Source organism: Sparus aurata, chromosome 6 (genome assembly GCF_900880675.1).
Source record: "Sparus aurata chromosome 6, fSpaAur1.1, whole genome shotgun sequence".
Classification (NCBI taxonomy): domain Eukaryota; kingdom Metazoa; phylum Chordata; class Actinopteri; order Spariformes; family Sparidae; genus Sparus; species Sparus aurata.
The window spans coordinates 2,365,766-2,380,060 of NC_044192.1; the positions used below are offsets into that span (position 1 = coordinate 2,365,766).

The 14,295-nt window shown below is 43.2% G+C and overlaps 1 protein-coding gene and 1 pseudogene across 1 annotated transcript in view; both read left to right on the forward strand.

Annotated features, from left to right (window-relative positions):
- The window catches only part of LOC115582773 (uncharacterized), a 484,111-nt pseudogene that overhangs the window by 366,142 nt on the left and 103,674 nt on the right, over positions 1-14,295 (forward strand).
- LOC115583998 (semaphorin-3D) overlaps positions 1-14,295 on the forward strand; it is a 148,427-nt gene that overhangs the window by 89,122 nt on the left and 45,010 nt on the right. The window contains exon 2 of the mRNA XM_030421301.1: positions 8,276-8,493. Within this exon, the coding sequence (XP_030277161.1) occupies positions 8,334-8,493 (160 nt within the window). The 5' untranslated portion in view covers positions 8,276-8,333. The remainder of the gene's footprint in view (positions 1-8,275; positions 8,494-14,295) is intronic.

A 14,295-nucleotide genomic window follows, 5' to 3' on the forward strand; every position in this document is an offset into this window, starting at 1 on the left:
CTCTGATTCAAGAATGCTGCAATCATTTCCTCCTCTGAGAAACAAAAGAGCTTTAAAAGTAAGTCATTGATATCTTTCATGACTTTCACAGGTTTCACCTGTTCTATAGAACTGGTACCAGCAGGTCCACAGACATCCCTGAACTATTATAATATCATTTCTGCACCAGAACCAAATGTGTTCATCTTTATGCTTTTACCTGAGACGTATGAGACGCAGGAGATGACATCACTGATCGCTGTGTGGAAGTGATGTCATCTCCTGCTTCAGGTATTGATTCGATCTCGCTGCATCGTCTCTCTGGTGAAATATTCATGTTTACGGGAAGAAACCTTCAACTGTGGCTGAAACTGTAAATTCAAACTCCAAAATCATTCATAAGTAGATGAAATTAAGCAAAATTAAACTTTATTCCCCGGAAATTAAACTGCAAATGTATTTGAGTTGTAAAAGAAAAAAGCATCAAAGGTACAGAGTTGTAAATTGTGGAGGATCATCTGAACACTCAAGTCTTGATTTGTACAAATCCCTGCTTCAGGTATTGACTCGATCTCGCTGCATCGTCTCTCTGGGGAAATATTCATTATTAAGGGAAGTAACGCGCAATTAATACAACTCAAACTGTAAATTGAAAATCCAAAATCGTTCATAAATAGATGAAATGACGCAATATTAAACTATATTCTCCTGAAAGTAAACTGCAAAAGTATTTGAGTTGTAAAAGACAAAAACACCACTGTTACACTCTGAATACTCAGGTCGAGTCTTGATTTGTACAGATCCTTCCGTCTTGTTTTGCATTCTGAGTGTTTTGCACCTCGATGCAACATGTCAGTGAAGTCTGGCAGCAAGAAAACCTCCATCAAGTAAATCACAACAGCCGAGTGAAGAGACAAAAAGTTTCAGTCCGTCCTGCGTCATCACAGATTTACTGTCTCTTGAGTGTTTGCACATGTATTCCTCCGCCTCAGAACGCAGGTCTGAAACTTTCCAGCATATTTTTACTGCTATAACTGTTTCGTTTAGTAAATCTGTAACAAAATATGAAATTATCTTTTGAATTATATCCCATGTATTGTTCAGTCGATCAACGGAAAACTATTCTGGATGTTTTCGATAATTTTCTGACGTTTTATCGACCAAACAACTGATCCATGAAAGACTGCAGATTAATCAATAATTGAAATAACCTTATAAGCTGCAGCCTTTGATCAGATTATAAACGGTGATGTAACACTTGAGTAGTTCTGCATGTTAATGATTTTATACAGTGTGTTTTGCACCTGTTCAATGATTCACAAACTGAAGTTTCAAGTTGATTTTGACTAGAAAAGTAGAAAAGATTGTTTTGTAGTTATTCAGTTTTTATGTTCAGTCCAACTTCTTCTGACTTTATGAAGTAAACTCAGTGAGGAACAGAGATCATTCTGAAGAAGTCAAACTTTCTTTGTAACCAGAATCATGTGTCACGTGATCATCACAGACTCAGGAAGATGATTTTCTTATTTCTGTATTGATAAAGGAAAAAGGTATATTTCTGTTGAAGGGTTTCTTTAACTTCCATCACTCAGGGAAGTACCGGCGGTCCGATCTGCATTCCTCTCCTGATGTTTGTGATGATTTGAAGTCGTCTGCACACTTTCCACATGTGCTCATAAAGTTTCCTGCCTGTTGTATAAGCTGCACTTTATTACTGATGGACGATCTGCGCCTGTGTGACCTTGAACACACGCTCGGTTGAACAGGAATGTTGTTATGCTCTGTTTGCTCACATACGTCTTGGAGTTGTTTTACAGCCGTGCAGTCAGGTACCAGGGAGCCGGCCGGACCCGGGCCTCCGGGCTGAACCTCCGCCCCGAGCTGTGCACCTGCTCTCTGGGCGCTGATGCAAAAAAAACCTCCACAGCAAATAAACCACACCCGCGTTTTATTAATGAGAATCCACATCAACCACAAGCAGAGACCACAGTGACTTAAACATCAGGGTCGCTGCTGATTGGACGGCTGCGCTGTCCGTCTTTCTAATGAGATGGAGAGGCGGCTTCATGTCTTATTGTTTTCTTTTGAGAGCTGTCTTACTTTGTCTCTGAGTGGCTCGTGTCTGTCGTCTTTATGTGACGGAAGCCTCGACGACTTCGTGTTTCTGCTTCTTCACGCTAAATACGTCCATCAAGTGTTTCATTGGGAGACGGCGAGAATTGTGGCAACAAACAGCCGTTATCTTTCAGTTGAAGAAACAAAATCTGACATGTCGGACTTACTGTTCAATCAGACCACACAGGAGACTATTTCTGATCAGTTATTAAAACAAGCAGCAGGCGTCGGAGCTGCAAACTGTGAGCTGTGGTTTCCCCAGTAAACACACTGACCTCTTCAGCCAGAATGTATATGAGTCAAACCTTCGTGTAAAAGCATAATAATGATGAAAGAGGAACTTTTAAGATTTACCGTATTTTCTTTTTCGGATCAAACTCATTTTCAATGGGAGTGCTACGGACACTTTTACGATAGCATCAAAATCTCTCTGTTTAAAACAGTAAGAAGTCTCGACACAACATGAAACTTTGCTGGTAGTATCACCAGGGTCTCTACACATGAACACGAGCATTGAGAACATTGTTTGTGTACACAGAGTTTACTAAAAAGAAGCTTTTTGAACAACTCACGTTAGCAGTAGCTTGTTCCGCTCGCCGCCGTCCTGCCAGTGGAGAAGTGTCGATCTCAGAATGTGACGTAACCTGGAGGACAGTTAAGGTGGAACGCTCCTAAAGCTTAGTTCCATATAAATGCAGGATAATTTGTTGTTTTGTCGTTAGTGAAAAACAATATTGACCTTGACAATGAAAAAGGAGCCTCGTATAAGAAACAATACTAAAATCAAAAGCCGGAAAAGTCACGTGAGATCTGGCGTGGATAGTTGTTGCTGGAAGACAGTAGTTCCACCTTAACTGTCCTCCAGGTTACGTCACATTCTGAGATCGACACTTCTCCACTGGCAGGACGGCGGCGAGCAGAACAAGCTACTGCTAACGTGAGTTGTTCAAAAAGCTTCTTTTTAGTAAACTCTGTGTACACAAACAATGTTCTCAATGCTCGTGTTCATGTGTAGAGACCCTGGTGATACTACCAGCAAAGTTTCATGTTGTGTCGAGACTTCTTACTGTTTTAAACAGAGAGATTTTGATGCTATCGTAAAAGTGCCCGTAGCACTCCCATTGAAAATGAGTTTGACCTGAAAACAAAACTACGGTAAATCTTAAAAGTGCCTCTTTCATCATAATTATGCTTTTACACGAAGGTTTGACTCATATTCACAAAAAAAGCCTCAGTTGTATTTTGGCCACAGAGAGTTTCACTTTGAGGAACATGGAGCCGGAGAGAAGAGGAGTTTTGTCAGGTTGAGTGATTTTTAATAAAGGAGGGATAAGGTTGATTAGATTAGGGATCATGACAGAGAGCATATAAGTGATACATGAAAGAAAGAGAGAGAGAGAGAACTGAAGTAAATTAAGAAACCAGAGAGAGATATTACCTTGACTAAATGTAATAAGATGTCAGGAGGGATCAGTAGGGAGGGACCGATGGAGGGAGGAGAGTTATTAAATCATGGCGAGGATTAGAGGTTTGGCAGAGAGAGGTCGTAAAGATGTCACCTCCTCAGGTCGACGGACACTGAGAGAGAAGAAGAAGAAGAAGAAGGGATGGAGAGAGACAAAGAAGGAGTTGATGGAGAGAAGGTGAAGTTATAATAAAGAAACTAGAAAAGGTAGAAGAAGAATTGCCGGGAGTAATGGACTCGGCTCAGACGTCCTCCACCGATAAATCAGCCGGGCACTTAAAATGAGATTTTTCAGCTTCCCCCTCGAGTGGCCGGCCACATTTTCACCTCGTCCTCCTGTAAACACAATAAAACGTCTTTAATCCCTCGAGCGGCAGCAGAAACGCTCGGGTTGTGTTCTCCGGGGAGAGACGGAGGTCACAGGAAACATTTGAAGTATTCAGAGGCTCTGATTTTTTACAGGGCGGGTCAGGAGTGTATCCAGCGGCATCGTAACAGGAGCAGTCGCCGCCTCCCATCATGCATCTGGAAGAGAAACGTGCCGACTTTAAACCAGCTGCTCGGACTTCAGTGCAGATAATCGTGGATCCTGTCTGATGCTGCAGGACGCGTCACCAGTTCAATGTGTCAGTCAATAAAACGAGGCCGAAAAAACAGAAATACAAACGTTTTTTTTCTCTCCTGAAGCTTGAACTGTTCCGGACTGTTTTCATATTTCTGGAGTCCATTCAGACTTTTTTTATTCTCTCTTTATTTAAACAGACTTTGTCCTCTGCTAACAGAGGAAGCTCCACACAAAGAGTCGACGTTTTCAGAGTGAAAACAGTCTATTTCAGGACGGTGGGAGGATGTAGGTCAGAGGGTCGCTGCGATACCGCGTCTGTCTCTGTGTTCAGCTCGACGTGTTTCCATCCAACGACCTCTCGCTTCATCTACGTACGTCTGTAAACAACACGGGGAAAATAAAAACCACAATCTAGATCGATGGAGGTCCAGAACCGGCTGAACGCTTTTGTTTTGTTGACTCATTGTTCGGCTCGCCCCCCCGCGGTGCGACAGGAAGAGGAAATAAAGACGGGTCCAGCTGATAACCATGGGAACCGTCTAACGCTGCGATATCATCACGACACCTAAACTACAACATGTGTAATAAGTTTAAAACCTGGTGGAGATCAGCTGGTTTAATCCTTCCGACTTATTCTTTGATTTTGACCGCTGAATCGTTCGTGACAGTCGGTGTTGTTCTGGTGTTTTTGTGGGAAAGTTCAGTTTTAACGGCTTCCAGACAAACAATGAACAAACACGAGTCCTCACTGCGTCGGCAGCTGTTAAAGTCACATAATTGTCTCGTGTTTAGCAGGAAACGATTCAGTTCAGTGTGTGAAAGGTGAAACGAAGGTGACATGTTGGTGATGATGTCACTTCCTCCTGTGAGACTGACGGTGAAAGTAGACTTCCTGTCTGTCGTTGGTGTCGGTAGATTCAGGTTTTATTTCACGGCAGCCGGCGGCGCGATCGCATCGTCACGTGTGCGATGATTCGTAAACCCTCGACCAAACGCTCGGATCTGGAGCTGGCCTCCATGTTGTGGAATGTGTGGTGTAAATAAAGATAATTATTAATATTATTATTATTATTATTATTCCTCTGTGACCTGCAGTCTTCCTGAATCTGAACCAACAAAACAACATAAACACACAAAAACAAAATGTCTATTTTTGTTCCACAAAGGTTGGCGTGTCTTCATCACGAGTGTGTACATGTTGGTGTGTTTGTGTATCTCTGGTCAGTATGTGTGTGTTACTGTGTGTGTTCGCTATTGTGTGTGTTCAGCCGTGTGTGTGTGTGTGTGTGTGTGTGTGTGTGTGTGTGTGTGTGTGTGTGTGTGTGTGTGTGTGATTCAAACAGACAGACAGAGGAAACAAACAGTGAGTTTCCTTCAGAGATTTATTTAAAAACTCTTGTCAACACCCAAGTTTACACACACACACAAACACACGCACACACACACACACACACACACACACACACACACACACACACACACACACAGACACACACTGTACTGTATGTGGGATGAGCAGAGAGGAAGAGACAGTTTGTTCCTCGTCTGTCTCCGTGTTGACATGTCGGTCTGAGGAGGTCGTTTCCTCGAGTCAAGTGTCGAACGCAGATGAACGACGGTGATAAGAAACACATGCTGTCGTCAAACACGCGCTGCACAACATCTGTCCACATCTGTACTGCACGTGATATTACAGTAATGATGGTCGTTATTGTGTTACATATTTACTCAGACTCAGGTGTGTTTTTGTTGTTTCACCGCGAGGACAATCCGTCCAGACCGGGATTAAAGGTGAAAGGTTTGTTTCCCGAGGCGACCGTTTAATGGATGAAAGGTTCAGGATATTACAGGCTGTTATTAACTCATGAGTCACTCACAGTTGTTGTGAAGTGGATTACTGGCATTAAGACGTAGAAACTCACATCTAATTAAAGTCATCGTGTAGCACAATGAAAACAAAACCTTTAAAAGGGTTTTGAAGTCGATGTGTTGTTGAGTTTAGACAAAATGTGTCGGGCAGATAAAAGTCCTGCGTATCGTGCCGCACAGAGCTGTTTGTACTGAACTTAACACAGGAAACGAGTATAAATAGAAATCTTTGAGGCGTCATGAATTAAGATTTCCACATGTTGGCACCGTCCGTGTCTGAGTCACGCCGTCGAGTCACGCCGAGGTGAAATTAAAACGTGGAGCAGCAGGCGAGTTAAACCTCTGCGACTGTCTCTCTTCTCTCAGCAGCAGCGTCGTTTTAACCTGCTGACATGATGTTCTCCAGCCGGCCGCCGTGACAGGATGTGATGGATCGTGGTTTGAGAACACGGTCGGTGTCTCAGCGGGCCGCCGTGTGTTCTGCCACCACACCTGGAATAATGTCACGGTTAGACTTCAGAGAGCTTCCAGCAGCGCCAACTGAACTGTCGTCCTGAACTGGACCACTGAACACACGAAGAGGTCACGAGGCCGAGCAGAACCTCAGTGTGACGGGAAAGTGTTAGTTGGAAATTAAATCAAACAACATAAAGATGCAAATCAGCTACAAAGAAATGCAAAGTCTCTGGAAGTCTTGGTCCCATGTAGGACGGGTCGGGGGCCTGTTGTCTCTTAAAGGGATATTCCAGTGTAAGTTTAATCCATGGTCTAAAACACCGTGAAACTGTGTTAGACTCCCTCTGGAGAGATCAAGTTAGCAGACCGCTAATTTACGGAGTTTTATCAACCTCAGAAACGACCGCACGACAACAATACACTGCAGTAAATGGATCCAAATATAAACCGCCACCAAAAAGCCACAAATAATGCTCAGAACAGCACCAAACTTCAGCAACAGTACAAATAGGGTCTCAGCACATAGTCCGGGGCATCTAACCTCCGCTAGCTTAGCTGGATTTCTATTGTGAAGCTAAAAACAGATTTCAACTCTCCTCCATCAGCTTCCGGGTCGGGGAAGTCCCGACGCGACGATTACCGAGTGCGGTTAGAAATGCTCAATTCCGTTCTTTTCCCTGTCCGCTCTCGATAATAACTGTTATAAACTGGCAGGTAAGACACATATGAACTTTGATTGCTTTTCCATGGAGTCATAATCATACATTTTCATCCATGAGCCGCGGAACTCTACTGCACTCGGTAATCGACTCGTCGGGACTTCCCGTCAACAGGAAGCTGCTGCAGAAGAGTGGTAAATTTAGTCAGCTTTTCAGTAGAAATCCAGCTAAGCTAGCGGAGGTTAGATGCCCCGGACTATGTGCTGAGACCCTATTTGTACTGTTGCTCAAGTTTGGTGCTGTTCTGAGCATTATTTGTGGCTTTTTGGTGGCGGTTTATATTTGGATCCATTTACTGCAGTGTATTGTTGTCGTGCGGTCGTTTCTGAGGTTGATAAAACTCCGTAAATTAGCGGTCTGCTAACTTGATCTCTCGAGAGGGAGTCTAACACAGTTTCACGGTGATTTAGACTATGGATTAAACTTACACCGGAATATACCTTTAATCTGTCCTTGGTTCTACTGCGTCTTCTTTCACAGGGTTCATCATTCAAGCCAACGAGCTCTCTGTGTTTCCTCTGTCAGCAGCCGCTTTCTTCTTGCATTTCTCAAACTAAACTCTCAGAGTTGGCCGGCCGCCGCGATAGTAAACGGCCCGACATGATGAATTGGCTCGTTCTGCCGGCGCTCTGCATTCCCACATTAACACGGCAGCCACGTACAGTTCGTGTCTGCGGGAGATTTATTCAGGTGGCTGCATGATGAAAATGGGAACGAATTAAAAAAGCAGAACTTTTTTTCTTCAGTTTGTTTGTTTTGCTAATGTGCAGTGATTCAATTAAACCCGATGTTCTGGCCGTGTGGCCGTAAATCGCAGAAGTTATTGGTCCCAGTCTGGATTTGAATTAGATAATGTGTGAGTTTTAGATTCATCGCCTTGTTTTGGTCGAACACGAGCGTCAGTGTGTTTTTATCCGGGTGTCTGATTACACAACCAAACTTAATCTGGTATTTAATTGAGGACATGTGATGCTTCATAACTCAGTCTCATGACAGTAATGTTCTTAAAGTCTCATGACTCAAAAGAAACGTTAAATCATTTGTTATAAACACATTAAACATGATGTTTCATCTCTCTCCACCTCCTCTGTGTCGCTCTGCCTCCAGACTGATGTGACCGGCTGCTTCCACCTTCTTCCATCCATCAGCGAGGATCAGAGAGGTGATGGCGTCGGCGCCGCAGGCAGCCGGAGGACTGACGTCTGTTCAGACACTGATGCTGTGTGTCCTCTCTCTGCTGCTGCTGCAGCCTGCAGACTCCAGCGCCGCTCCAGACACCAGAACCTGGAGCCAGACCGGGCCCCGGCTGCAGCTCTCACACTCAGGTAGGAAACACATCAGCTCTGTCGAACAAAGAGATACGGAAGAGGATTAGGGCCACATATGACATTTTTATTTTAGTTCTGACTTTAAAGTCAGAATTCTGAGAAAAAAGTCAGAATTCTGAGAAAAAAGTCAGAATTCTGAGATTAAAGTCAGAATTCTGACTTTGAAGTCAGAACTACAAAAAAAACATTCACATGTGGCCCTAATCCTCTTCTGTAAAGAGAGGTCCGATTGTTTCAAATATGAAGGCGGACCTCCTGAACAAAAGCTGGCATGTTTAAGGTTCCCCCTGTGGTTCTGTGTTTCCTGTCATCAAACTGGCCTCTGTGTTGTTCTGTCCTGGTCCGGTCGTGTTCACTGGGAGCTGCCAGGACGAGTCGGCTGATGGCTCGCTCCGTGGTGGAGCGTGTTACGAATATTCAGCACTACAGGTCGCTGTAAATGCATCAACATCGCTCCCTAGAAACTACACGAGGCGATTATCTCTCCACTAGACATTTAAGTATCAGAATCATTTCAGTGGCACCGTTTTTGATTTGGGCTAGAAAAGAACAAACCCTCAGCTCCAGTTCTCAGTCTGAGAGCTCGTTTGGGCCGAAATCTGCATTCTTTGTGGTCGAAACAGAGAAATGACAGATGGAGTTTCTGTCTACGGTTAATGTACTCTTTATTGCCAGTAACTTCACCAATTCACACAAAAGCTTTCTGCCTGATTTAGACGTTTTGTGGCCCATTGAAGCAGCAACATTACTCCTGAGTGTCATCCATCACAGCTTTCCTCTGAGCCTGTTGGATAAACATGAAGATTCAGAGAGAGCGCTGTTGTTAAGATCCGGTTTGGTCGTTGAATTGTGGAGATTTTCAGGCTGTTTGAGTTTGAGAGAGAGACTCAGACGGCAGAACTGAACCGGCCCGTCCGGCATGTGTTTTCTTCACATGAAAACGTCGTGCCGTTCTTACTGTTCCGTCTTGGTTCGGTGCCCATCAGTTACCAACAGCTCTGACAGAACTTGATTAAGTTCCTGATGAAAGGGACGTGTTGGATTATTTCCGTGCTGCCGTGATGTCTGACTGGAGGAACGTCTGCGTCCAGTTAAAGGTTTTCAGCGGTAAAGTCATCGTCTCAGCGGGCGTATTAATGTCGGAGCCGGAGAGAACTTTACAACACATGAAGATCAATGAAGTAATGTCTCGTTGACGCGGCGTTCAAAGTGAACGATGTAATCGAATAAGTGACCTGCGACATGCAGCAACATCACTTCATACAGACGTTAGAGAACACAGAGCTCTGACGTCTCAGCAGATGTTTTTTTTACAGGAAAACACTCGGGAATGAAATAAAACGGGACATTTGGAGATTAACAACATGGGAGGTGAAGCTGCGTTCACGAGCCCAGTGACGCTCGTAAACATCCAATTATTTTAAATCTAATTGAGGCTATTTTAAACCACCTGCGGCCACATGACGTCGTGTTTCTATTAAGAGTTTTTTCCCTGTTAGCCCAGAAAACAGTAAGAACATAAGAAAGCTCTCTGCAGGATTTGAGACTCAGTCTGCGGGACGTAATGTGAGCAGGTAAGATGCGTCCGAGGTCGACGGTCGTTAAATGTGACATCTCACATTCAGATTATATGATTATTAACCACCTTTCATATCAGGAAGTGGAAAGGATGGATGTTAAAACAAGCCACGATGCTGCACGATGTCTGAGTCTGAGTCTGTGGAGATGTTTCAACAGTTCAGTATCTCTTCTCTGTGGTTTTGCAGAAACTTACTAGGCTAACATTTATCCTGGAGATCTGGTCCGTCACTGTCTTGCAGTATTTCTAATATTCTGACTGACACAAAACAAGAACTTCTTGCTGAAAAAACAACAAAGACAAACTGTGCCGTGCAGCCAGAGTTGATAAATGTTGGACATATTTCTCTTCATAATAATTCTCATTAAAAACATAAAATGAAACACACACATGTTCATCACCCGCTGCTCTCGGTCTCTTTAACACACTTCTGTTTTTTTCTCGGATGCTCGCTTCCCACTTGGCAGCCGGCGGCAGCAGCACAGCCAACAACTGTTTCCTATCCAGCAGCAATTAGTTCAGGGAGGCTGGTTTCATTGTCCGCCGGTTACTGAGATGTTTGTGGAGTGAGCGGTCGGCTGAATGAATGAGTGGGTGAATGAATGGACTTACTGGAGCGGACACTGTGTTGTTGTTGTTGTACAATCCAGGTTCTGAGTCCGAGTGAGAGGGGCGGGACGGGGAGCGATCGCTCACCACGTGACAGGATTACGGCGGTCCAACACATTTAGAAACACTGTGTGGATGTTAGTGATACAATGGTGGACGAGGGAAACTTCGTCCTGAGTGTCCTGAAGGCTGACGTTTCATTTTGATTAAAACCAGAGGATGCTGCAGGTTTCAGTTTCAGACGGAGGAACACGACTCTGATGGATGATTAGGACACATTTTGGGTAACGAGGCCACAGAAAGGTGATATGTCGGTTTGTGTTTTAGCCCAATGATTTCATTTTGGCATTTTATGATTCTGTAATCCACAGATACATTCAGATTTCAGTTGGACGGGACAGACGAGTCGGTGTCGTCACCGTCTGGACATTTCCATCCAGATATTTGAATCCAAAACACGATTATTTCTTCACTCACACCATGTGTTATTTCTACAAAGGAGTATTAGGGCCAGCCCCTCCCCCCCCAAAAAAAAGCCAGCCAAAAAATAAATAAATAATAAAATCCAGCACAAGGGAAAAAGAGCAGGCAAAAAAAAAATCGGGCACAAGAAAAAAAAATTTAAAAAGCCAGCAAAAAAAAAAAAAAAAAAGTCATGCAAAAAAAAAAAAATCGGGCACAAGAAAAAAAAAAAGCCAGGCATAAAAATAAATTACTTTAGAAAATATCACTGTACTGTAGTCGATGGCCATGGCTGCCTCTACAGACGCGTTGATTAAACGGTACTTCAGAATCGGCTAAAATAATAAGGAAACTCTCTCTCTTTTAGCTAGTAGGCTAGTAGATAGGTTGACGTCTTGAACTCAACAAGGTTGGTAATGCCAATAAGGAATAGGCTTGACGTTATTGATTTGATACATTCATCAGTTACGAATACAGTTTCACCACTTCAGAAAATCACCTTCACACTCCACAGACGTCCAGCCGGCTGCTGTCTGTGAGCCGTCAGTCGCTTTGTTGTGGTGCGTGGGAAAGCCTCTGCAGTTTTTTGGGGGTTTTTTTCGCCTGGCTTTTTTTTTTTTTCTTGTGCCAATTTTTTTTTTTTTTCTTGTGCTGGATTTTTTATTTCTTGTGACAGATTATTATTAATTTTTTTTGTACCGATTTTTTTTGTTGTTTTTTTTTGCCTGACTTTTTTTTTTTTCTTGTGATGGAATTTTTTTTTTTTTTTTGGCTGGCCCTAATACTCCTTCATAGATTTCTGCCCCAACAATGAAAAGAAATCTAAAGTTTCAAACGTACAATGCCAAGATTTACTCCAGTGATCATTTGGACTCTGAGCTGCTTTAAACTGAGCAAATATATTCAGAGGAATTTTGAGTGTCCAATGATCCTGTAAAAAAAACTGCATCCAGATCCACCACAGTCAGTAAAATACTGAACATACTGAGACGGTTTCATGGCAAAACTATTATATCAAATGGAAAATTCCAGATGTGTCACGTATCACGTTTCACACACTGACCACAGACACACGAGGTGGCAACAGTCCACACAGTCTGTCCTCCAGGAGACGCTCAGATACACAGATTTATTTCTGACTGATGATGATCGTGTGTGTGTGTGTGTGTGTGTGTGTGTGTGTGTGTGTGTGTTATGACACACAGTAGCAGCAGCGGTGGTTTTCACGGCTGTAAATTGCCGCCGTGAGCTCGACTTAATGAAGTAAGAAGCGGCGCTCTCGCTGCGTCGGTAGCTGCAGGATCAACATTAGAGAGGCTGTTAAGATTTTATAAGGCGGATACTCAGACAGGAGCTTCAGGGGCACTGGAAACACACACACACACACACACACACACACACACACACACACACACACACACACAGGGAGAGAGTGTGTGCGTCACAGCTGACCCAGTGTCTGACCTGAGCAGGAATCCAGAGAGACCAGCCCTCATCCTGCAGGGAGACACACTCTGTTAGCCTTTAACCTGACCAGGAGAGTGTGTGTGTGTGTGTGTGTGTGTGTGTGTGTGTGTGTGTGTGTGTGTGTGTGGTGTTGAGGAGGAAACACAACATGTCTGAGCGTCGTACCTGTGACTTGTTTGCGCGTGTTTCACTCCCGTCTGTTCTTTATTATCTTCTGGCTTCTGAAAAAACACACACTGCCAAAAATGCATCAACTCTGCCTTGGTCTCACACACACACACACACACACACACACACACACTGACACAAGTTTTGGCACACACACACATTTTCTCTGTCAGTCAACCTCACACGTAAAAAAGTCATAAATATGGATGTGATCACATGCAGGTGACGTGTGAGCGTCACAGAATTTAAATCTATTTCTCTCCGGGTTCTGGTTCTGGTTCTGGTTCTGGTTTCCATCCCTACAGAACAATAATAGTGGATCTACAGGGTGGTGCTGACAGATTCTTTGCCCTCAGTGATGTTTAGTGGAGTTGCAGCCAAATCAAATACCGAGCGTGACGTGAGAGATGTTTATCTAAAGTAGTTTTTGTGCGGCTGTGTTGTAACTCTCACTACATTATTTATTTAAAGGTCGGAGGATTTAAACTGACCCGCTGCTCTGTGACTTCATCGTCTGTGTTTCTTTACGTATTCTCTTCATTTACAGTCCCGTCTGTCAGAAGCCTGTTAAAGACTCCGTGGAGTTTTCTTGTAAACAACGTTTCTGTTTATGTTCGACACGTCGTGTGAATCCTCGAGCTCCAACTAACACGTCCGTCCTCGTAAAACATTCACAAACCTCTAAACATCCACGTTTCCTGACAAGTAGTCGTCTTCTTTCACGTCACCGTCAGCAGAAGGATTTATTTTCACTATTAGATTTTTCACAATATCAGATTTTCACTACGATGTCATCAGAACCAAACAAACAAATCCACCAGAAATGCTTCAGTTAAATCTTCTTTAACTTTATTTACTTTGTTTAATAAATGAGGAGAGAGTCTGAAACCATAACTGTGAAAATCTGACGACGATGACGCTGTTGTCATATGTTTATTATTAACACAATATTAATGTATCAGGGTTATTGTCACTAATAATATGTTGCGACACCCCAATCCACAAACATACAGATCAGATGTCTTGTAAAATAATATTTATCTCGACTGTTCAGCGTCTCGTTCACATGTAAGTGGAGTTTTCTGTCAACACACCACAGGTATGTTGAAACTTTACATTTTGCTATGATGCACATTATCGTTTCTTTACGTTCACAAACATGACTGGAAAACGTTGACGAGCTGAAACGTGAACTCATCTACATGTAACGTGTGATGTGACATCGAGGACGCGTACGAATATGAACGTTTTATGATCTTTATTTTGAACCCCGACTTTCATTCTGGCGTCGATGTTTGATTGACGTCTTTCGATGTGTTTTGCTCAGTTTGAAAAAATCTGAAAACTCTTTATCACGCCACATGAAATATAATACTTCACTTTATTATACTGTAAAATACAACACTATATCCTCGTCACCTGGACTTTTTACACTTTGCACACAGCTTCACGTTCCTGAACAACCAAATCATTTTTTTCTGTGTCCTGAAGAACTAAATACTTCTCACCTCTCC